Source organism: Pelodiscus sinensis, chromosome 20 (assembly GCF_052426305.1).
Source record: "Pelodiscus sinensis isolate ZL-2025 chromosome 20, ASM5242630v1, whole genome shotgun sequence".
Taxonomy (NCBI): Eukaryota; Metazoa; Chordata; order Testudines; family Trionychidae; genus Pelodiscus; species Pelodiscus sinensis.
Genome location: NC_143071.1, coordinates 27,887,892 through 27,911,997, shown reverse-complemented (window position 1 = coordinate 27,911,997; position 24,106 = coordinate 27,887,892). Strand labels below are relative to the sequence as shown.

The following is a 24,106-nucleotide window of genomic DNA, read 5'->3' as shown; positions in this document are numbered from 1 at the left end:
CGCCCCCGGGATTCATCGTCCCTCCCGGCTAGCGGGGAGTCCCGACGTTGGGAAGCCTCAGAGCTTGCTCCCAGCCCTGCGGGGCCCTCTGGTTACTTGCCAAGCCATGCTAGTAAGACGGTCGGGAGGTGGCAGGTGCGCCCGGGGCGGGGACGTGCCCTTCGCGCCAGCCGGGCACCCTGCAAATGGATCAGCGCTCAGCCTAGGCCTCTTTGATTCTTCCCGCCCGCTGCGGTCCAGCAGCGCAGTGTCATTCCGCGGGGTTCATCCGGCGGGGCAGGCGGCTCTGGGCCGGCGCTGGGCTGAGTGCCTGGGAGGTGCCCACGCCTCGCAGACTGGGGAGGAGAAGGGCTGCCCAGCGCCCAGGCAGGCCAGCCAGGGGTTCACTGCCCGCTCTCCGTGGGGTAAAGAGTTGGCACCTGCTGTGATCAGTGCCCCCCACACCAGCCCGGACTCGGGCATTCATTCTCTTGCTCCTCTGTTTCTCCCTGCAGGCTGCCCCCTCAGCCTCCCAACATCCCCCAGCTCCTCCGAGGCCGAAGGTCAGCGATTGCCCCATGCTGGAGCCGTGTCCTCGGAGCTCGTGCACCCCGGTGGAGGCGGGAGAGTGCTGCTTCTCCTCTGTAACATGGCAGGGACAGGGCAGCAGGCTGCCAGGTACGCCGCCTTGCTCCGCCCCACGCTGCGGGTTAGAGCTGCCTGGGCGTGAACGCTGCAGCCATTACCCGGTAACGCAGCGATGGGCACCTGCCTCCGGGGTTGTGTGCGACCCGCGGGACGGGTTGTTACCGTTGCCCACGTGCAGGGTTGCCGGAGTCTGCGGGTTTCTGTCTGCGTCGGGTTTCCTACCGGTGTTACTAAAATGACACACACTGAACGCAGGGGCCAGGGAGGTGAGGTGCTGGTGCACACCGTTGTGAGGGCCACACGTGCGATCCCTCTGCACCAAAAGCCTTGCCATGGAGCAACCCGCACCCCATGCTACACAAGTGCAGTTACACAACTCCCCCGCCCGGGACACCGTCTTGGTTCCGACAGTCTTGCAGCCCAGTGAGCTGGAGGGGCCATTCACTAGCCCCGGTTACCCCTCCCTGAAGTAACAGGTGGGTTTGGAAGGTGGTGCAGCCTAGTGGATGAAGCAAAGTAACAGGTGCCCACACTCCTGGGTTCCTCTCCAGGATCTCCCATTGGCTGCCTGTTCTTGCTCTGGCTGGGTTTATCCCTCTGACAAAGGGCAATGATTCAGTGTCCAGTGCTCTGACTGCTAGGCAGTGCTTCCTCTCTGCATGGCTGTGTGGTGCCCCCTTCCCACACCAGCTGGAGGCCCCTGTGCTGTCTTATATGGAGATATATGATCCCATGGAGCTAGGAGGGAGGTCACTGAGTCCAGTTCCCTGTCCTCACAGCAGGACCAAGCACCATCCCTGACAGATTTGCCCCAGATTCCTAGATGGCTCCCTCAAGGATTGAACTCGCAGCCCTGGGTTTAGCAGGCCAATGCGCAACCCACTGAGCTACCCCTCCCCCCAGTCCAAGAGCCCCTGGGACGTACCCGAGCACTCCGTGCGCTTTTGTCCCCGACCAAGAGGGGATGGACAAAGATGGCGCCTGCCCGGTGGGGCCAGGGATTCCTGTTCTAGCGTCAACCCCCAGCTTTTGGCTTTGCAGGTTCGGGCCCCCACTGCTGGCGAGAGAAGACAGAGCCGTCTCGTGGGAGCAGCTCCGGCAGTGCATCCTCAGCAAGATGCGCTACCTGATGAGGAGCGAGGCTCAGGGGCAGGTCAGTCCATTCCCGTCTCCCCCGCTGCGGGTGTCTTGGTGCCAGCCAGGACCGGGGTAGAGCGGGACCTGCTCATGTCAGGGCACTGCCCGGCTTGGCGGCTCGCAGCATGTCACAGTGCAAGGGGACCCGCCTGGGGAGAAGCGTTCCCCACCCCCTTCTGACAAGCCTCCTGCATTTCCGTCCCAACTCTCCTCTCCAAAGGGTCACCAGGGAGGGATTTGTCTCACCAGGCGGGATTGTGCCCGTGCGTTGGTGTGAACCCAGAGGAAATCCATTGGTAGCGGGGGATTTACCCAGGTGGAGATTCATGGATTCAAGGTCAGAAGGGAACTTGGTGATCATCTAGTCCAGGGGTGGCCAACCCATTAAACGAAGAGAGCCGAAACAGTGGTGGGAAAAATGCGAAGAGCCGCACAAGAATTTTTTTTTGCAGCAATTTTTGTTGAGCAAAAAAAAAAAAAAAGAAAAGACACTGCCCCTTTAAAAGAAAAGACAAGGCCACATCAGGCTCCCATCATCCACCGCCATCTTGAATCGCCGCACCGGACGGCTCCCCTGCCCCAGTGAGCACAGGGGGCCAGGGACCCTTTCTGGGGGCTCAGGGGCGGCTTCGCGAGCCAAGGGGGACGCTTCGTGAGCCGCACTTTAAGGGGGTGAAGAGCCGCATGCGGCATCTGAGCCACAGGTTGGCCACCCCGATCTACTCTGACCCCCGGCATCACAAAGGCCAGGGGGATGCTCCAGAGGCTTCCTAGAGCAGCTGTTAGGAAAGCCCCCAATCCTGAGTGAGAGATGGTCAGTGATGAGACTATAAATGGCTCCAACCATTAATTACTCTGACCACTAAAAATGTGCCCTTCCGGCTCCCGCCCAGCATGCTCTGCCATCGTGCGAGAGAAGAAACCACGGAAGTGCAGGTGCCATTAGTCCTAACTTCCTCATCCTTCCTGCCAGTTTCTAAGCTTGGTTTCATGGCCTACTTGCTTTCTGATAGGTTCCCACCGGGGGCTGACATTTTCCATTCTGGCGGATTGTTGGAAAAAGTTTGGGCAAAGCTGTGTCTATGTTCCGGGCAAGCGGGGGCTGGGAATGGGGAATGTAATTATCTCCATTGAAAAAAAAAAGGCAACCCACCTTTTCAGCACAGGGCTCTGAGGTTTGCTTCCTGAAACCCAGCCCATGCAGCTGTGCTGAGCACTAGTGCTCTTGCACAGCTGGAAAACACAACCATCAGGCTTCCTGGGACCCACTGACTGCAATAGAAAACTTCAGGGGGCCGGGTTCGCTGCCGCCTGACGTTGTGGTTCCTGGCAGGGAAAGGGAGTGGAAAAGTCGAGCAAAGGAGCATTGCAGGGTGGAATGAAGTCCAAATGCACCTCCCTGTGCAGCTCTTGAAGTCAAGGAATTGACAAACTGAAAGAGCAAGGAGTTAGCAGCCAGTTATGGGACTAGGCCATAGAGAAGTCCTCCAGAAGGCTAGAGTGGCTGTGAAGGAACCAGCCAATCAGGAGCCAGGAGGGACTACAAAAGGAGCTGCAGGACTAGTGGCAGCTGAGTTGTAGCCCAGACCTGGAAGGGAGAAGGTGAAGGGCGCTGGCTGGCAGGACCAAGGACAGCTCAGAGAGGGGAGCTGTTCAGGACACCATCTCCTGGAGGAGAAGGCCTTGGCGGCCCCGCTCTTACCAAGTGGGAAGCAGATTGAGAGCCTGGGCTCAGAGAGGGGGCCGGGATGGACCCTGATAGAGGTGTACCCCGGAGGGGCTGTGACTGCACACGAGGCCGGGGAGCTGGGTAGTTGCAGGGTTTCTCAAAACGGAGGCAGTGCGGGAACCCACGCTCGGCCACACGGGGGCGCTTGCGGGAGGTGGGCGCCGACCCCCTTCGCCGCTCCGCCCGCTGAGTTACGCGCATGGCAAGAAGTTGAGCAACCCCATGGCTGGGTGGCTGCATGGCCAGGAGCGCTGCTGCCTGCTCAGACCTGAAACAGCTGGCTCTTGCTGTGTGTCTGCGGCGCCTAGAGCCACGGGGCCCTGCAGTTGGCCAGCCCCACCACGGCAGTTGGTTTCCCAAAGCTTAGAGCTGGTGAGCCCTTCTGTAACCCCCCTTTGCGCAGGGGCAACGTCCCCACCTAGCACGCCCCTTGTGGGAGGGGAAAGCGCCGGGCTCCCAGCTCTGTGCCGACGTGCAGTGGGTTTGCGTGGAACACTTGCCGGGCCAAGCTCTGAGCTCCACATACCCCCAGTGAATTCAGATGACCCCGGGCAATTCTGGCTGAGTTTTGCGCTGAGAATTACGGAGTCTTTTGCGTGGTTGAACCCCGGGGTAAAATGGGGCAAACCTTTGCAAAGCAAACCCCTCCCACTCCCCCCCAGCTCCTCCCCAGGTTTGGTAATCGGGAAGAGTGGCAGGAGGGGCCGGGTAAACTTCTGTGAGCCAAGGCAAGACAGACGCAATCTCTGAGGTGCCTGTAGCTCGATTAGATACATTTGATCTATTTATTAAAGCATTAGAACCCCTCCTCCTGGGGGGGAGATGAATTTTAATGTAACATTAATTTTTGTGCCTGTTAATCTCCTTTCCCATTCCTTCCGAGTGGATAGCATTTTAATTAAATTAGAGCTTGTTAAATCATCCTCGGAACCCACGAGGGGCCCCGCCTTCCATTCCTGTGCAGAATGAAGATTGATTATTGCATCCAACGCCAAAGTCGCCCGTAGATGCCTTGCTGAGTTTCTTTCCCGGGGTGAACAGGGCTGGGGAAGAGCTCAGAAGAAGCTCTCTAAATCCAGCTGTCAGGAGGCGGATGTGCCCCATCCCCACACAGAGAGGGGAGGGGATGTTTATGCTCCCTGGGACCCCGCCCTCACATGTGGGAAACTGCAGCCTAATGGCCTTTCTGCCATCTGCCTTCAGAGTGGTCTTCTTCCCTCAGGCTCCACCCTAGGGTCCTGTGCCAATGCCCGGTGCCCCAGAGGGAATGAACAGGTCAGTCAGTGAATGATCCATCCTCTGCTGGCCATTCCCAACTTCTGACAGACAGAAAACCTAACCTCCATGCATTTATCTGGCTCTTTTTTGAACCCTGAAACAGTCTTGCCCTTTACAATATCCTCTGGCAAGGAGTTCCACAAGTTGACCATGTGTTGTATAAAGAAAAACTTCCTTTTGTTTGTTTTAAACCTCATAGACTCATAGACTTTAAGGTCAGAAGGGACCATTATGATCATCCAGTCTGACCCCCTGCACAGTGCAGGCCACAGAATCTCACCCACTCCTCCCAAAATAATCCTCTCACCTATATCTCAGATATTGAAACCTTCAAATACTTTGAAGACCCCAAGATGCAGAGAATCCTCCAGCTGTGATCTGTACCCCACGCTACAGAGGAAGGCGAAAAACCTCCAGGGCCTCTGCCAATCTACCCTGGAGGAAAATTCCTTCCCGACCCCAAATATGGCGATCAGCTAAACCCTGAGCATGTGGGCAAGACTCATCAGCCAGAGACACCCAGAAAGTTCTCTATAGTAACTCCTATCATCCCTCCATTGACCTATTCCCACTGATAATCAATGGTCAATTAGTTACCAAGATCATATTATCTCATCAAACCATCCCCTTCATAAACCCATCGGCTGTGTCTACACTGGTTGCTAATGTAGCACTTTGGAATAGGCAAATCCACGGGGGATTTAAATATCCCCCGCGATATTTGCATTAACATGGCTGCCGCTTTTTTCCGTCTTGGAGATAAGCCGGAGAAAAGCGCCAGTCTAGACGTGATTCTCCGGAAAATAAAGCCTTTTCCGGAGGATCTCTTATTCCTACTTTCAAGGAATAAAAGGCTTTATTTTCCGGAGAATCACGTCTAGACTGGCGCTTTTCTCCAGCTTATCTCCAAGCCGGAAAAAAACGGCAGCCATGTTAATGCAAATACCGCGGGGGAGATTTAAATCCCCCGTGGATTTGCCTATTCCAAAGTGCTACATTAGCATCCCTTTTCCGGAAGGGATGCCAGTGTAGACACAGCCATCTAGTTTAATCTTGAAAGCGGATAGATCTTTTGCCCCCACTACTTCCCTTGGAAGGCCGTTCCAGAACCTCACTCCTCTAATGGCTAGAAACCTTCGTCTAATCTCAAGTCTAAACTTCCTACTAGCCAGCTTATATCCATTTGTTCTTGTGTCCACACTGATATTAAGCTTAAATAATTCCTCTCCCTCCCTGGTATTTATCCCTCTAATATATTTTAAAAGTGCAATCATGTCCCCCCTCAGCCTTGTTTTGGTTAAGGTAAACAAGCCAAGCTCCTTGAGTCTCCTTTCATAAGACAGGTTTTCCATTCCTCAGATCATCCTAGTGGCCCTTCTTTGTACCTGCTCCAGTTTGAATTCATCCTTCTTAAACATGGGAGACCAGAACTGCACACAGTATTCCAAATGGGGTCTCACCAATGCCTTGTATAATGGCACTACCACCTCCTTATCCCTACTGGAAATACCTCGCCTAATACATCCCAAGACTGTATTAGCCTTTTTCACGGCCATGTCACAATGGCGGCTCATAGTCATCCTATAATCAACTAGGACTCCGAGGTCCTTCTCCTCCTCCGTTACTTCCAACTGATGTGTCCCCAGCTTATAACTAAAATTCTTGTTATTAATCCCTAAATGCATAACCTTACACTTCTCACTATTAAATTTCATCCTATTGCTATCACTCCAATTTACAAGATCATCCAGATCTTCCTGTATGATATCCCGATCCTTTTCTGAATTGGCAATAGCTCCCAACTTTGTGTCATCCGCAGATTGTATTAGGACACTTCCACTTTTGGTGCCAAGATCAGCAATAAAAAGATTAAATAAAATTAGCCCCAAAACTGATCCCTGAGGAACTCTGCTAGTAACCTTCCTCCAACCCGAGAGTTCACCTTTCAATATGACCCGCTGTCGTCTCCCCTTGAACCTGCTGCCTATTCATTTCATTTGGTAACACCTGGTTGTGTTACGTGAAGGGACAAATGACACATCTTTCCTTACTTCACACCAGTCATGATTTTATAGGCCTTTATCACATCTCCCCATTTTAGTTGTCTCTTTTCCAAGCTGAAAAGCCCTAGTCTTATTATTCTCTCCTCATATGGGCTGCTCCATACTCTGATCCTTTTTGTTGCCGTTTTCCAATTTTGAGATAGGTTATCACGTCTGCGCGCTGTATTCAGGATGTGAGCGTGCCATGGGTTATGTAGAAGCAATAGGATATTTTCTGTCTTATTCTCTGTCCCTCTCCTAATGATCGCCAGCAGTCTGTTCACTTTTTTGACTGCTGCTGCACATGAAGTGGGTGTTTTCAGAGAACTATCCATAGTGACTCCAGGATCTCTCTTGAGTGGTAAAAGCGAATTTAGATCCTGTCGTTTTATATTTCTAGTTAGGATTCTGTTTTCCACCGTGCATGACTTCGAATCAAGCCCAGAGTCTCTTGAGTGTCTCTCACCCATCCCCGAGAATGTCTAGGAGTGACCAAATCAGATTTTAGGAGCCATTAGCATCGCTGTACCCCTCTGGCGATGGGGGGAGGGGGTGTGCTCTGACTCCAAGCGGCGGCTGGATCCCCTCAGGCAGACAGACAGCTGCCCAGAGCTAACACAGCAAGTGGCAACATTCAGGAGTCAGAGATACAGGGAAAAACAATCAAGTAAGTCCTTGGCCAAACGTCGTTTTCTGCCTAGAAGCCCTATTGGCTTCTGCTCCGTTGGGCTACATTGGGGCTCTTTTGTCTCCCATCCCACCACCAGGACCCTCCTTCAACAGGAAAGGAGGCCTTGGATTGTCCGAGCTCTGGGATTTCCCATTGATCCACCAGGCCTGCGGAAACGAACACCTCTCATACCGCTCTGAGCCGATTGTACCATGTAGCATCTTGTGGGGGGGGAGGAGGCGGGGCAGATGGAGACACACACATTTCTTCCTGACCCCTGGGGAATCAACCGGGGCCCTGAAGCATGAGATTAGCTGTTCCCTGTCTTAAGCCCTGATATCGTCTCTGCGATTTGCCGGGTCTCTCTGTGAAAACCAGCCGCTTTAGCTGAGCCTGTTCTGTTGTAGCCGTGACGGCCTTTCATCGGTTCTAAACTGCCCCGGCGACTAATTCCATCCAGTGGCTTCAGCACCACTCGGCAGGGAGGATTGCTTTCCTCTGCCCCCTCCCAGCCGCAAACGGCCCAGTGCAGTCGGTTTCCGGCGCATCCCTTTCCGTGCCCGGTGCAATAGCCTGAGCTTTGGCATGGTGGAGCTGGGCTCAGACACCGGATTTCCAGCCCCCTGGGCCTGAGTGACGGCATGGGGGGGCCACACACTAAGAAATCACAGCGGAAATGGAGCATCAGCCTGGGCGGTGCGGGCAAGGGAAGGTATTGCCTTCCCAGAATTGCCTAGACTGCCCAGCCGCCTGGGAGAGTCTGGGACTGCACCACGCCACTCCCCGGCAGCCAGGCGGGGTGAGGTTGTGAAGGGGCGTGGTCTCAGGGAAAGGGGTGTGGCTTGTTTGGAAGGGGCGGGGCTTCAGCTGCCTTTCCCAGCTGGGCCTTCACCCACCGCCCATGAGCATGAGGCCTGCAGTGCCAGAGCCAGGGCCAGGGCCAGAGCTCAGTGGCCGCACCCCAAGCGTCGGTGGCAGCCGCGGTGCCTGGTGCCACGGGGCCAGTGCTGCCTGTCCGCCTCGGCGCTCTCCTAGAGGAAAGTACATCCTCTCCGTGCACTGCCCAGGCCAGTGCCCTGTCCCCATGGCCAGTCCGGAGCCCAGCCCACCTCCCTGCCTTCAGGGCGTCCCTTATCCTGGCTTCCTGATGCAGGAGCCACATCCATCCCTGGGGCAGCCGGTATTGGCTGTCTGGCACTCCCAGGGCGGGTGGAGGGGGGGAAGGGACTTGAGCCCCCAACCCTGCGCGTCCCAGGCAAATGCTCTATCCCCCAGAACCACCCCACTGCCCTACCTACAGGGTGTCCCCTCCCACACTCCGGACCCCTTGGCCTGAGACCAGAGCCTGCTCCCCAACCCCCTACCCCCGCCTGGTACAAGTGAATGAGATTCGTGGAGGAAGGGGGATGGCGTGAGCAAGGCGAGGCCTCGGAGAAGGGGCGGGGCTCGGAGAAGGGGTGGGGCTCAGACAAGGGGTGGGGCTCGGAGAAGGGGTGGGGCTCAGACAAGGGAAGAGGCTCGGAGAAGGGGTGGGGCTCGGAGAAGGGGTGGGGCTCGGAGAAGGGGCGGGGCTCGGAGAAGGGGGGAAGGAAGCTGCGTAAGGGGATTTGGGTTTGAGGCTGATCTTACATTGCACTTCAGTTGAAAGTGATCTTGCCGTTACAACGGTTGGAGACCCCCCGCCCGGGCGTTTCAGTTGCTCCTGGTGGAAATCAGAGGGGGTGGCCGTGCACAGCTCTGCTGCTCAGCAGGCAGGACAACGTTTTCTTGCTGGAATTAGTCTATGGGCCACCAGGACATTTTTTAACATTTCCTGGCAAGCTGTAATCCTCCAGGTTGTTACAGCCTCCGAACAAATCTCTTTACTCCTTCCTTGATAGACGAGTGGGCCCTTGAAGGGACATTGTTCAGGGAGCAAACTTTCTTCCTAATATTTAAGATGTATCGGCTCATGTCCTGTTTTCATGGGGGCGCGGTGAGACTCTTCCAGCTGGGTCACTGCATGCACACTCAGGATCTCTATCACCCTGTTGAATGACACCCGAGGCTAAAACGGACGTTTGCATCCGTCCTTTGTAAATGCAAATTCAATGTTGATATTTCTTTTCGTGGTTTGAATTGTTCCATCGTTAGTGCCTTGATCCGACGTGTGCTGGAGAATATCAGATACGCAGCTTGCAGTGTTTAAGACGTTATTTTTAATTACCAAGTGACTTGACAGGTAAAAAAAACACATCACCATTGGAAATAGCCGCTAACCTTTTTATCTCCTGGAAATGCTCTTCCAGGTGTCATAGAGCAAATAGAAAACCCATGCTGGCCAATTTGTTCTAACATGTTCTTTCCAGTTATCACTTTAAAAGCTTTTCCTCTGTTCTTTTTTTTAAAGTCATGCCAAAATGCATTTCTTCTCCAATGTGTTAGTTATATCCTATTTTAGAAGAATGATTATGGGGAAACTCGACTGCTTTAGACGTCATATATTTGTAATGAGAACCGAGATATACAAATTAAGAGTGCGTATGTTTGCTTGCTTGTAATTTTCCAGATGATAATATAAATGAAAATTAAAAAGTCTGTGGGTGTTTGAGGGCGATTGCTGTGTCGTGTAAGCACAATGGTATTGACCAAATATTCTGTGTCAATGTAGGTGACGGTTACAGTTAGTAGTTCTGGGTATGTCTACACTGCATCCCTAGTTCGAACTAGGGATGCAAATGGAGACAATCAAACTAGTTAATGAAGCGGGGATTTAAATATCCCGCGCTCCATTAACATGGATCTCGCTCCATTAAAATGAGGAGTAACATTAGTTCGGACTAAGGGCTTTAGTCCGAACTAACGTGTCCCGGCGCGCACTTCCTGGTTCGAATCAGCTGTGATTCGAACTAGCGCGCCGGCGAGATCATGTTAATGGAGCGCGGGATATTTAAATCCCCGCTTCATTAACTAGTTCAATTGTCTCCATTTGCATCCCTAGTTCGAACTAGGGATGCAGTGTAGACATACCCCATGGTATTAATACTCCAAAACTGGTATAGGGAAGTCAATGCAAAGTAAAGCACATTGGAAACCATAATCCCAACTACACGTACAAAATGATGGGGTTGAAATTAGCTGTTACCACTGGCGGAAGAGACCCGAGGGTCCTTGTGGATAGTGCTCGGGAAACATCCGCTCAGTGCGCCGCGGCAGTCGAAAGAGAACGGAATTGTGTGCGCAGAATTGGGCCGCTCTGTCCCGCGGGAGCTGGAGCGAGCCCGGCGGCATCCCTGCACCACAGGCGCCAGGTGCGCTCGGGGATAACGGAGCCTTTCCGTTCTCTAGGCGCCTGGCTGGGTGCGGTGGGGGCAGGTGAGCACTGGATTCTTGAGGCCAGCGGGGATGCACGGGTGTGAAATGCAGGAGCTGCTGATGCGCTGGGCCACGGGTGGAGGGGCAGCTGGGGGGGGGGGGGGGAGTTGCCAGCAGGGCTGGGCCCATCTCTAGCCTTTGAGGTGCAGTCGCGCCCAGCTCCTGCCTCCAAGGAGCCCACGTGGAGCACAGGGTGCCAGGTGGCAGGGCGGTGAAGGCGCTAACCCGGCGCCAGCCTGGAGCGGTGCCGAGTGTCCCCTGGCTAAACGCCAGCTGCAGGGCGCCTGGGCACCGGGGGTTGGATTGTCCCTGTGGGGCGAGGGGCTGGGGTTTGCCTTGGCCACAGGCAGGCCCTGGGTTCCACCAGCCCCTTGTGTTAATGGGCTTCCAGTCCCAGCATGCACCAGGCCTTCTCGATCCACGCAACGGCTTGCAGGAACCCGGCCCCTCCCTGCCCCCGGTGTGTCCCGCGTGATTCCCGGACTCCCCCATGGGCTGGCAGCCAGAGTGACCAGCTTCGCTGCCCCTGCAACCCGGCAGAGCCCTTTGCTGGCACCAGCTGTGCTCCTCCCCAGAGGCAGCTGCATTTCTCCTCTGGCCGGGCAAGTGCTCTGGGGGGCCTTTGAAGGGAAGTGCTGTGGGGAGGGGCTGCCGAAGAGGGATCCTCAGTCTCTGTGCTTCTCTTTCGCAGAGCCTGGGGGACCTGTTCCGGGTGCGGGTTGCCGGAGGCTCCGTGGCTTGTAGCTACCTCTCCCCCGAGGACGGCAGGCCGCTCTCCCACCCCGCTGTCGACAGGTAAGAGGCCCCCCCGCCGGGATGGAAGCAGCTGAGCCAGGGGCCACTGGAGGGACCAGAGCCAGGGACAGGCCTGGGGCGGAGGGACCAGGGCCGGGGTCAGACGCGGGGGCCAGAGGATGGAGGGAGGAGGACCAGCCCGGGGGGCACAGGCCGGGCCTGAGGGGGAGGAGGGACCAGGGCCGGGGCTGGGACTAGATTTCAGGCCAAGTGAGACAAGCTGAATTCCCGCGGCGGCTCCCCAGACAGCCCTGGGCTTTCCCCTCCTCGCCTGGATCCCAGACCCACCTCCCACCAGCAAGGCCTCTGATGTGGGGGTGTCACTAGCCTGCCCTGTGCTGGCGGGAGCGTTTATTTAACAGCTGTCTGGGTATCTCAGACGTTTCCCTTCCGAAAAGGGTTACTCGCTGCGTCCTGTCATCAGCTGGCCAGGGTTAGGGGAGAGTGCTGCCCTCTGCTGGGTGCGATCAGAACTGCTCGGCTGCGTGTCATTGGCCCCGTACTGCTAGGCACCCAGAAAGATTTTCCTTTAGCTGGACTGGAGGGCCTGTGATGCGGAAGCAGCAGGATCTAGCTTCCACTCCTGCTGCCCTTCGTGGCCGGGGGTGCAATGTGGGGAGGCCCCCGAAGGCCCAGCTGGGTGTTGGGCTGTTTATCGGGAAGCGTTTCTCGCTGGCTTCACTTTGCCGCAAAGAAAATCCTGCCGTTGGCTCCTTCGGCAGCCCGTGCCCGGCTCTCGGTCACACTCGGTGCCCCGGAGGTGGCTGGTGCGCCCCGCTGGGCTCAGGACTAGGGCTTGCCCTCCGCTCTGCTCCTTGCCGGCCCCCGGAGGGAGCAGCAGCAGGCCTGGGAGCCCCTCCGGCAAGAGGCCCCTCGCAGCACCGTGTGTCCGAGTTTATTGCGGCGGTGCTGGCGGGCTGCTATCCGCTGCATCACTGCTGCTGGACGCTGAGCTCCACAGGGCCCCTCTGGCTGCCCGGGCGCTCGGCGCTGCACAGATCCATCCTCGCCCCCAGCTCCCTTTGGCATGTCCCTCACGCGGATTGTCCCTGGGAGCCGTGACGGGCTCCTGGGCGGGATTCTGCAGCGAGATCGCTGGGAGTGACACGCCCTGGGAGACTCCGCTGCCTGCCGGGGGGGAGGGGCGCTCCGGAGGGTCTCCAGGCTGGCGCAGGGGAGCGGCAGTGTGTGTGAGGAGTTACACACCCCACCAAGCATCAGGAGACTTGGGGCCTTTCCTTGGGCCAGCCACTGTCTCCCTGGGTGACTGCAAGTCACTGCACCTCCCTGCCTCAATTTCCCTTTCTGTTCAGGGGTTAACGCTGCTGCCCCGTATTTGCAAAGCACTGTCAGATCTGCAGGCAAACAGCCCCGGGCAGTGATCGGCGCTGTGCCGTGTGCACAAGCAGGGCACGGGGCCGTTTCCCTTCCCGGTTTCTATGTCCTCCTGCTGCTGCTGGGGCCAGCTCGCCGCCCCTGCCGGGCCAGGCGCAGACTCTGCCCTTTGAGCGGCGTCAAACAATAACGACACGGCCCCGCCCTGCTCGCATCCGGCCTGGCTCCTCCCCCAGAGCGCCGTTCCCACCTCGCCCCGGGCGAAGCGGCCGCGTTTGGAAGTGGTGCTCACTCCTCGGAGGAGTGTGGCTGCAGAAGCGGCTGGGCCTGGAATCTGTCCGCAGCGCTTGGCAGCCCCCCCGGCAACCCCCCCCAGCCCCAGTGCGCTTTGGGGAGCTGGTCCCTATCTGCTCCTCTCTGCAAGAAACCTGGGCCGGAGGGACCTGGCCTCAGCCCCCTGCCCTGAAATCAGCGACCCCCCGGACGTGCCTGTAACCCTGCTCCCCGAGGCCGGCCCTGGCTCAGCTGGCGGGCAGTGGCCGTCCCTGCTACCTGCCATGGGTTCTCTCTGCAGCCACGAAGTAAGCAGGGAGGAAGTGGGGCTCTGCCTGTGGACACTGCCGGGCGCCCGCGTCCTGGGGCAGAGCACGGGGAGGCAGCCGAGGCCTCGCTCCTCCGCTCCAGCTCAGGCTTTGATTTCTTCCAGGCAAGGACTTGCTTGCTCCAGGTGAACTTTTATACTGGGCCTGGCGGCTGGGATGGCCAGGCAGGACTTGTGGTCCCAGTGCAGATCCCTCTGCAGCTGCTGCAGCACCAGCACCGACAGCCGAGCCCTTCCTAGCTAGCGTAGGGTGAGGGGCAGCCAGCGTCCATGAGGGCACAGAATGCTGCCGCCACTGAGTCGCTGGGTGGTGTCATTGTAGAGCGTACAACGATCCTGTCACGACTTCCTTTGCACCACCGTATTCACACGTGATCCTGTCACTAGTGACTGCACTGCCGTATTCACATGTGATCCTGTCACTAGTGGCTTTGCACCACCGTATTCACATGTGATCCTGTCACTAGTGGCTTTGCACCACCGTATTCACATGTGATCCTGTCACTAGTGAGTGCACTGCCGTATTCACAGATAATCCTGTCACACTTGTGCCTTTCCACCACTGGATTCTGGAATGATCCTGTTGCACTACTGCCCTTGAACCACTGCATTCTCACAGGATCCTCTCGCACTAGTGTCTTTGTATTGCTGCGTTCTCACAGGATCCTCTCGCACTAGTGTCTTTGTATTGCTGCGTTCTCACAGGATCCTCTCGCACCAGTACCTTTGTTATTGCTGCGTTCTCACAGGATCCTCTCGCACTAGTGTCTTTGTATTGCTGCGTTCTCACAGGATCCTCTCGCACCAGTACCTTTGTTATTGCTGCGTTCTCACAGGATCCTCTCGCACTAGTGTCTTTGTATTGCTGCGTTCTCACAGGATCCTCTCGCACTAGTGTCTTTGTATTGCTGCGTTCTCACAGGATCCTCTCGCACCAGTACCTTTGTTATTGCTGCGTTCTCACAGGATCCTCTCGCACTAGTGTCTTTGTATTGCTGCATTCTCCCAGGATCCTCTCGCACCAGTACCTTTGTTATTGCTGCGTTCTCACAGGATTGTCTCACACCAGTGTTCTCCATGACTAATTGCCCATCACCGTGGCATCTGCACTTTGTCAGTGTCAGGCCAGACTCCTCTTGGTGCTGTGCCTTGGCAGCACCACCCACAGGGAGGGGTGTAGGGCAGCCCTGTCCCCAGGACGGGGCCCATCTGAGAATGGGGGTGCCCCGTGTGTGCCCGGGAGAGGTGTGCACTCTGGGAGGGGGAGCAGGGGCTCATGCAGCAGGGCCCAGTCGCGGGGGGCTGGTTGCAGCTCCTAAGGGATTGCAGAGATCAGCCACAGGGAGCCAGGGTTGGCAGCCAGGGGACGATGGCTGGTGGGCTGGAAGAGGGAGCCTGCCCTGGACTCCCCGGGAAACAGCAGCTCCTGCCAGCTGGGGCCTGCTCCGGCCGCTGCAGCCCGGCTCACGGGGTCCCGGCACCAGGCGCCCCACGTGCCGTATCCCGGCACAGGAGCCAGGCCCAGCCAGCGGGGCAGCCCCGCTCTCTGGCCCCGGGGACCACTCACAAGGCGCCAGCACAGGCAGCTGCGCTCAGGCCCGCTGGGGGCGGAGGGGTCACTGGGGCTCACGGGCTGGGCGAGACAGAGGGCAGCCTTTTCGGAGCTCATGCATCCGCCTGCAGACTCCGTGGTCTCCTCCGGGCCCGGCCTTCGAGGCCCAGAGGGGAGCAGCCCGGCTGCACGGGGCTGAGCGCTCGGGCGCCTTCTCGGTGGCAACCAGGGGTGGAAGCAACCCTCCATCGCCGGGCTCCGGCTCGGATAATGGAGCAAGCAGCTTGTCTGGGAGGCGTCTGCCACCTGCTGGCCCTTCCGGGGATTACAGGGGGGCTCATTCCCTGCCAGGCCGTGTTCTGATGGGGGGCTCCCCTGCCCCCCGTCCCCTCTCTGCCCCTCATGGCTGCTTGGCGCGGGAGCCTTCCCTCCGGCCGTCCCCAGGACGGGCGCACAGTCCTTGAGCTCACCGCACGGCCAGAGCCGAGGCCCGGACCAGGGCTCTCCCCAGTGACAGCCGCCGGCCAGGTGTGCCGGATCGGGGCCAGCACGTTGCTGCCCACCTGGCCCGAGGGGAGACCCCGCCCCCCGGTGCAAACCGTCCTGTCGGAGCCAGCGCCCAGTGGCTATTGGCTCGGTGGGCCTGCCCAGGAGCCCTGGACCCTGGCGCGCCAGGCGCTGCACAGACCCAGGGCGAACGTCTGCCGTCGGCGTCAGCCCGGGACGCAGCGGGTGAGTGGGGCCGCCCTGCCTCCGGGTGGCTTCGTCCCTCGCTGCCTTCGCGCCCTCCGGCGGGCGGCACAATCGACCCGGCCCCGGGGCAGCCCCCCGGCGTGTATCGAGCGTAGCCGGGGGATGGGGGCGCCTCGCAGGCAGGGCACAGAGCGCGGGGGGGCCTGGGGCCAGGCGAGTTCCACGCGGCTCCCCTGCAGCATGGGGTGCCACGGCTGAGCTCCCTGGAGTGGGAGGGGTGAGATCCTGCTTTGAGGCTCTTGGCGGCCCCTGGCCACGTGCACAAGGGTTCAGCGGACGGCGTCACCGCTGGGATCTCCGTGTGTCTGGAGCGGGCTGGGGCCGTGGGGCCGTGGCTGGGAGCCCCCCTTCGCTTCCCAGGCCTGGTGCTGGCAGGACGGATGCCGGGAGGCTGGTGGGCCGGCCGTAATCGCTCCGTGGACGGGCCCCTTGCCGGAGTCGCCGCCGCTCCACCGCGGGGCAGGGCCAGGGCTCCAGGGACGCGTGAGGCTGCGGCCAGGGGGCTGGCTGGCTCCCTGCAGGGTCTCACACAGGGCGGGGGGGCAGGGGGAACCTGCTGCCAGCGCCACCCCGCAGGGCTCCCTCCCGCTCACGCCTGCCCTTGTCCCCGCAGAGCGCTGCAGAGCTGCGGCCCCGGCGAGCCCCCCCACGTCAAGCTGGTGGTGGAGTGGGACCTGAGCGCCAAAGAGCGGTGAGTCCAGAGCCGCGGCGGGAGAGCCCCTGAGCCGAGGCGGCAGGTCTGGCTCCGGGCCGGGGCTGGGCTCAGACACGGGGCGCCACGGCCAGAAGAAAACGGCTCGGTTCCCCTCAGTGCTCGGCCCTCAGCCAGCTGCAGGCCTCACACCAGGACCCGGGGCTCTGCGTGTCACCCCCCAGAGCCAGGCGCCTTAGTATTGGCCCAGCCTGGCAGCCTCACTTGGGGTCTGAACGTTGGCCCTTTGAAGCGGCTCACGTCCCCACATCACTGGCAGTGGTGACTCTCTTGGGCTGGACCCTGACTTCCCACCCGCGTACTGGGCAGTGTTGGCCACTGGGGACCCGTCACTTAGGAGGGTCTTACTGTAACTCGACCTGCGGAACTCACCGCCTCATGATCTGGAGGCAATTCCCGGTGGCTGGCTCGGGAAGGGCAGGGCAGGTGCTGGCTGCTGTCACGGTGCGCCAAAGCGAGTGGAGTCTGCGCCCAAGGTGGGCACAGTGGCTGCTGCCCCCACCAACCCCTCCCTGGCCTTCGCAGCCTGTTCGGCAGCATCCAAGAGGAGGTGGTGCAGGACAGCGAGAGCGTGCAGCTGCAGCAGCAGGCCCAGCAGCAACAGCACAGCTGCACCCTGGACGAGTGCTTCCAGCTCTACACCAAGGAGGAGCAGGTACGTGCCCTGCGGGACGGGGGACAGCCATGCCCCCTGGGCCGGGCGCTGCCCTTTGCGCTGGGCCATCTGGGGCACTGGGTGACAGACGAGCACCCCAGGGTGCTGCCCTGGCTCTTCTCAGTGGGTGGCGCATGGGGCCCGTTGGTCGGCTTTAGCCCTGCCCTGCCTCGGTGCTTCGGCCGCATGCTGGTTCAGGGGGCCAGGGTGGGGTGTGGAGTGAACCCGCTGCCCTGCCTGGACCCGGAGAGCCCCCGGCCCTGTGAGGGGAGCCCCGGCCTTCCTCGCTGAGCCTGAGCCAGGCCAGACAGGCGCTGGGAGCTGAGCTTCCCTGCTGGACGAATCCTGCTGGAGGGATGGCGCTGTGGCACCCGGAGCCCAGTGGGTACAGGGGGCATGGCCCGGCCAGGAGACATTGCTGCCTCCACACCCGCTGGGATGCTGGGGAGCCCAGGCCTTGCCGGCTGAGACCCTCCCCAGGGTGGGTTCCACTGTCCTGCCTGCCGGGGCAGAGGGCCCTGCCACGGTCCGAGCCAGTCTGGTACTGACAGGCAGGGTGGCTTGGCCGACCGCTCCACTCCAGGGCTCATTCCTACGGCTGCTTCCCCACAGCCCGTGGCTCTCACGCCCCCACCCTCCTGCAGGGCTCTGGGCCTCTCCTGCGGCAGCTGGGGGGGGGCCTGGAATTGGTTGGGGTAGCAGCAAGGGGGTGAAAACAGTCCCCGGGGGGAGATCAGTGGGTCGGCCGTCCTGGGGTCATACCCAGAGCGAGCTGGCTACTGTCCCTGTGATGCCGCCCTCCCCTGGATGCAGTCGGAATGGCTCCTCTGTGTGTCATAGGCCCTGTAGAGCAGGGGATTCTCCTCTAGCCTAAAGCCCTAGAGGGTCTCTGCTCTTTGTGGCCAGGGCGTGCAGCCCAGTGGCGGGGGCGGGGGGATGTGCCTGCTGTCGGCTGAACCCTGCACTGCCCCCTCTCTCCGTGAGGAGCCCCCAGTCCTGGTGTCTTGTGTCCCCAGCTGGCCCCCGATGACGCCTGGCGGTGCCCGCACTGCCAGGTGCTGCAGCAGGGCGTGGTGAAGCTGAGCCTCTGGACGCTGCCCGACATCCTCCTCATCCACCTGAAGCGGTTCCGGCAGGCGGGCGAGCGCAGGACCAAGCTCTCCACCCTGGTCCGCTTCCCCCTGCGCGGCCTCAACATGGCCCCCCACGTGGCCCAGCGGAGCCAGGCCGGGAAGCAGGCACCGGGCCCGTGGGCGGCGTGGAAGCGGCCTCCGTACCTGTCCCACGGCTGCCAGCTCGACTCCCTCTACGACCTGTACGCCGTCTGCAACCACCACGGCAGCATGCAGGGCGGGCACTACACGGGTGAGTGCGCCGGGCACCGTGCGAGGCGGGCACTACACGGGTGAGTGCGCCGGGCACCGTGCGAGGCGGGCACTACACGGGTGAGTGCGCCAGGCACCGTGCGAGGCGGGCACTACACGGGTGAGTGCGCCGGGCACCGTGCGAGGCAGGCACTACACGGGTGAGTGTGCCGGGCACCGTGCGAGGCAGGCACTACACGGGTGAGTGTGCCGGGCACCGTGCGAGGCAGGCACTACACGGGTGAGTGCGCCAGGCACCGTGCGAGGCGGGCACTACACGGGTGAGTGCGCCGGGCACTGTGCGAGGCGGGCACTACACGGGTGAGTGTGCCGGGCACCGTGCGAGGCAGGCACTACACGGGTGAGTGTGCCGGGCACCGTGCGAGGCAGGCACTACACGGGTGAGTGTGCCGGGCACTGTGCGAGGCGGGCACTACACGGGTGAGTGTGCCGGGCACCGTGCGAGGCAGGCACTACACGGGTGAGTGTGCTGGGCATGACGCGGGTGAGTGCGCTGGGCACCGTGCAAGGCGGCACTACAGGTGAGTGCGCTGGGCACCATGCGATGCATGCACTGTGCGGGTGAGTGCACCGGGCACCATGGGAAGCGGACACTACATGGGTGAGTGCGCTGAGCACTGTGCGAGGCGGGCCCTATGCGGGTGAGTGCGCCGGGCACCATGGGAGGTGGGCGCTGCTCCGGTGAGTTTGCTGGGCACCGTGCAAGGCGGGTGCTGTGCGGGTCAGTGCGCCGGGCACTGTGTGAGGCAGGTGAGTGCACCAGGCACCGTGCGAGGTAGGCGCTGCACGGGTGAGTGCACTGGGCACTGTGGGAGCCGGGTGCTACGCGAGTGAGTGCACTGTGCACTGTGCAAGGCGGGCCCTACGAGGGTGAGTGCACCGGGCAACGTGCAAGGCGGGCGCTACGCGGGTGAGTGCACCAGTCAATGTGCAAGGTGGGTGCTATGTGGGTGAGTGCACCAGGCACTGTGCGGGGCAGGGGCTGCACCAGGGAGTGCACTGGGCACCGTGCGAGGCAGGCACTACACATGTGAGTGCACCCCTCATGGGGGAGTGAGCAGGGTGCCATGTGGGTGGGCACTACGCAGGTGAGTGTGCCGGGCACCGTGTGAGGTGGGCACTATGCGGGTGAGTGCTATGGGCACTGTGCGAGGTGGGCACTATGCGGGTGAGTGCTATGGGCACTGTGCGAGGTGGGCACTATGCGGGTGAGTGCTATGGGCACTGTGCGAGGTGGGCACTATGCGGGTGAGTGCTATGGGCACTGTGCGAGGTGGGTGAGTGCACCCCGCATGGGGAGTGCGCCAGGCACTGTGCGGGGCGGGGGCTGCACCAGGAAGTGTTTTGGGCACCGTGACGGGGGCTGTATGGGGGAGTGCGCTGGGCACCGTGCGAGGCAGGCACCACACATGTGAGTGCACCCCGCACGGGGGAGCACGCCGGGTGCCGTGTGGAGTGGGGGCCCCACGGGGGAGCGCGCCCAGCAGGATCCCCTGTTGTTGGGAGCCGCGCTCTTGGCCCCCGGCTCCCCCCGCCGCGCTCTCGGCCCCCGGCTCCCCCCGCCGCGCTCTCGGCCCCCGGCTCCCCCCGCCGCGCTCTCGGCCCCCGGCTCCCCCCGCCGCGCTCTCGGCCCCCGGCTCCCCCCGCCGTGCTCTCGGCCCCCGGCTCACCCCGCCGCGCTCTCGGCCCCCGGCTCCCCCCGCCGCGCTCTCGGCCCCCGGCTCCCCCCGCCGCGCTCTCGGCCCCCGGCTCACCCCGCCGCGCTCTCGGCCCAGCCTACTGCAGGAACTCGCTGGACGGGCGCTGGTACGGCTACGACGACAGCGCCGTGGAGCCGGTCCCGGAGGACGAGGTCTGCACCCGGGGCGCCTACATCCTCTTCTACCAGCGCCGCAACGTCATCCCCAGCTGGTCGGCCGGCAGCTCCCTGCGAGGTGGGTCCGCGCCTGACTCCCTGGCACGGCCCTGGCACCGCCCGCCAGGATGGGCATGCCACCAGGCGTGCACAGAGTACACACTGACCGGCACGTGCACACCCAACCACATAGCACACATGCACATGCAATCACAAAGTACACACACGCAACCAAAACGCATGCACGCACACATATACAACCACAAAGCACGCACATACACACAACCACAAAGTACACACACACTCAACCAAAACGCACACATACACAACCCCAAAGCACATGCGCACACACGCAACCGCAAAGTACACACGCAATCAAAATGCATGCACGCGCACACACACAATCACAAAGCACATATGCACATTTAACCACAAAGCGCACACACACACAACAAAGTGTATACGCACACGTGCAACCAAAGTATACACATGCGCAACCACAAAGCACACACAACCACAAAGCATGCAAGCGCACACACACAAAAACAACCACAAAGTACACACACACACACACACACACACACACAACCTCAAAGCATGCACGCGGGTCTAGTGGGCGGGCATGGGCGACCCCCTGACTCTGGCCGGGCCAGCAGCTACACAACAGCCATTGTGTGCCCTCCACATTGCAACCAAACAGCCAGGTTGGCACCTGGCTACCTACTGGGGGCCTGGTCCAGCACCCCCCAAGGCCCCTGGGGATCTCTGCACGGGGCCCACTCCGCACCCAGAGGTCCCTGGGGCCGTGTACCGCTCCGTGCCAGGGCAGGGGAAGGGGCTGGAGCCTTTTGGGCCCCCAGCACCCCACTGGCTCTGTGCCCCGGTCACGCGGCTCCCGCCGGCTCTCTGGGTTCCTCTGCAGGCTCCACCAGCTCCTCCGTGTCGGATCACTGGCTCGCACGGCTCAGCAAGCGGGAGAGCCTGGGGTCCCGCAGCTCCACGGCCTGCCCCTCCCTCCCCACGGCCCCCGACTCGCCCGTCTTCTCCGACGCCGCAGCCAGCCAGGAGAAAGGTGGGTGCTGCTCCCAGCCCGACCCCCGGGGCAGCCGGGGCCCGGCCCTGTCAACGGAGACCCCCCTCGGGTCGCAGAGCAGCACCGGCCCCCAAGGGCACCGGCTGGGGGGACCCAGGCAGTCGGCTGGCGCCGGGGAAGGGACTCAGGGGAGGCCCGTTTTATCCCCCCCAGCTCATTCCCAGTAACCCCCCGGCCTGGCCGGGCCATTGGCAGCGAATGAGGGGCACTGGGGCTCCGTTTACTCCCCCTCGGGCAGAAGCCTGGAGAGGCCCCGTTTTCTAGCTCTGCTGAAGACCAGGAGCTGCCCTTCTCCCCAGGCCCCGGCCCCGTGGCAGCGCCAGGCTTGGCACGCTGGGGCAGCGCCTCGAGCCAGGACTCCCAAGCCAACGGGCCCCTGGCGCATGGGGGGTTAACCCTGCCCGGCTGCCCCCGCCCCAGCCGTGCAGCCCCTGTGGCTGGCAGACGCCAGGGCGGCTGGTCCATGCTCCGGTGCGCTGCCTGCACCAGAGGGCCGGCCGAGCCATTCAGCTGGCTCCTGGGACCTGGACCCCGCGGGTAGCGTCGTCTGGTGCCCCCCCCGCAGCGGGCACTGGGCATTCAGGGGCAGGGCCAAGGGAAGGGCCTAGGCGGACGAGAGGCACTTAGTGACGTGCCCGAGGTCACTCCAAGACTAGACCCCAGTTCTCCTGGCTCCCTGGCCAAGGTCCCTAGCCACTAGCTCACGCTGCCGGCTGGGGCCTGCCCTGGCTCGCTCGTGGGCAGCTTCAGCAGCTCTTGGAGGCGCTGTGCCCATCCCCAGCTGCCCCCGGTGCCCATCATGGAGGGAGCACCTGGAGCTGGTCTGCTCTTGTGGGCTCCCACCAACCTGCCGCTTTCTCTTGCAGGAGGCTTCGAGGCGCGGCCCCTGGTGCGCGGCATTCAGGGGCGCAGTGTCAGCATGAAAGAGTCTCCCACCAAGCCCAGGCTCGGGGCGACCAAGCCAGCCCCCCTCCGCTGGTCCTTTGCAGTCAGAGAGCGGCCGCAGGCCACGTCCGGGGAGCTGGTGGAGTACCTCGAGTCCGGGCGCAGGCCCCGGTACACCAAGGAGTCCATCGTCCCCCTCATGACAGGCGCCGTGGGCAGCGAGAACACCCCAGCCCTGGCGAGGCCGCCGGTGAACCCGGCCACGACGGGGGAGGACCACGGGGCCAGCAGGAACTCCCAAGGCGCCCTGGGGGGTGCCACGGAGAGCCACGAAAGAGCATCCCTGGCTGCCGAGAAGGCCGGGACCCTGAGGCGGAGCAGCAAACCAAAGGAGGACACGGGCCAGCCGCAGAGAACAGCCACCGCGGGGGGCCCCCGGAGAGCCGAGGAGCCAAAGAGCCAGGGGGGCAAAGTCAGCTCCAATGGGGCGGCCCGCACGGGCTCCTTGCCCCACCCACACAGCTCCCTGAGGGCCAAAGGGGCGCCGGGCCGGGGCAGGGACCTCGACCAAAGAACCCCCGCCCAGGCCGGGGGGCACGGCAGGGAGCCTGAGGCGGAGAGGCAGCCCGAAGGGAAGTTCGCCGTCTTCCGGCCGGGCTTCCTGAGGAAGGAGCCCAAGCGGCCTAGCGACTCGGAGCCGGCCATGGGCTCCTCCCGGACGTCGCTGTGCAACGGCCCCCCGAGCGCCAGCAGCGAGCGCAGGGCCAACGGCCGGCTCAGCCGCTCCGAGGTGGACATCAAGCGCTCGCAGAGCTCTGCCAGCATCCCCGGCAAGGCCGAGGGGGCCCTGCGCAGGGCGGCCTCCCTCCAGAAGCACAGCCGCAGCGCGCCCGTGGAGAAGGCGGCCTCCGGCACCCTGCCGAGGGCCAGGGACCACACGGCCTCGCTGGGCCGGAGGAAGCCAGTGCCTGAATCCAGCTTCTGACCAGGCGGCCGGGGCCAGACGGAGCGCGGCTGGGAGGGAGGAAACGGACAGTCCCTAGGCAGGGGCCGGGGTTCCGGAGAGGCCACCTTGCTCCCATCGCTGGGCTCCCAGGGTCCCTGGGGGTGGGGCCCACTCTCTGTCCCTAGGGCTGCTGAGGCCGCGCCCCGGCCCTGGTGCCCCTGCACAGCCTGTGCCTTAGCAGGAGGGGGCCGTGGGGCGGGGGAGGGTTTATTCTGGGCACGGAGAGTTCTAGTCCCGTCGGGTCCCCGGCACTTTGTGTTTTGTAAAAGGCGACTATTTTTCGTACCGGGGGGCGGGGGGATGCGCACCGAGGTCTATGCAATAAAGTCTCCGCTGGAGCTGGGTGCTCAGGCCCGGCTGGCCGCGCACACTGGGGTCTGCAGAGCCTTCCTCAGAGCCCCGGCAGGCGAGCGCCCCGCTGGGCTCTGGGCAGTACACGGGGATCAGTGCTGGGCTGGGAGGTGAATTTGCAAGCCCCCCCTCTGCTCTCACCACTAGGACACACAGCTGCACCCTGCAGATGCGTTTCTGCCCAGACCCGCTTTTCTACAGCGGGGGGGGGGGGATGGACACAGCCACAGATCTGCTCCCGCTCGGGCAGGGGCTGGTCGTGGCAGGTGGGGGGAGGGAGGGGGCAGTTTG

At 61.5% G+C, this 24,106-nt stretch overlaps 1 protein-coding gene across 1 annotated transcript in view; it reads left to right on the top strand.

Annotated features, from left to right (window-relative positions):
- Positions 1-23,839, top strand: part of USP43 (ubiquitin specific peptidase 43) — an 84,722-nt gene extending 60,883 nt beyond the window's left edge. The window contains 9 exon segments of the mRNA XM_075903490.2: positions 495-657; positions 1,669-1,780; positions 11,529-11,632; positions 16,487-16,564; positions 17,111-17,240; positions 18,257-18,605; positions 20,401-20,559; positions 21,403-21,552; positions 22,440-23,839. Coding sequence (XP_075759605.2) covers positions 495-657; positions 1,669-1,780; positions 11,529-11,632; positions 16,487-16,564; positions 17,111-17,240; positions 18,257-18,605; positions 20,401-20,559; positions 21,403-21,552; positions 22,440-23,443 — 2,249 coding nt within the window. The 3' untranslated portion in view covers positions 23,444-23,839.
- Positions 23,840-24,106: the final 267 nt, after the last annotated feature.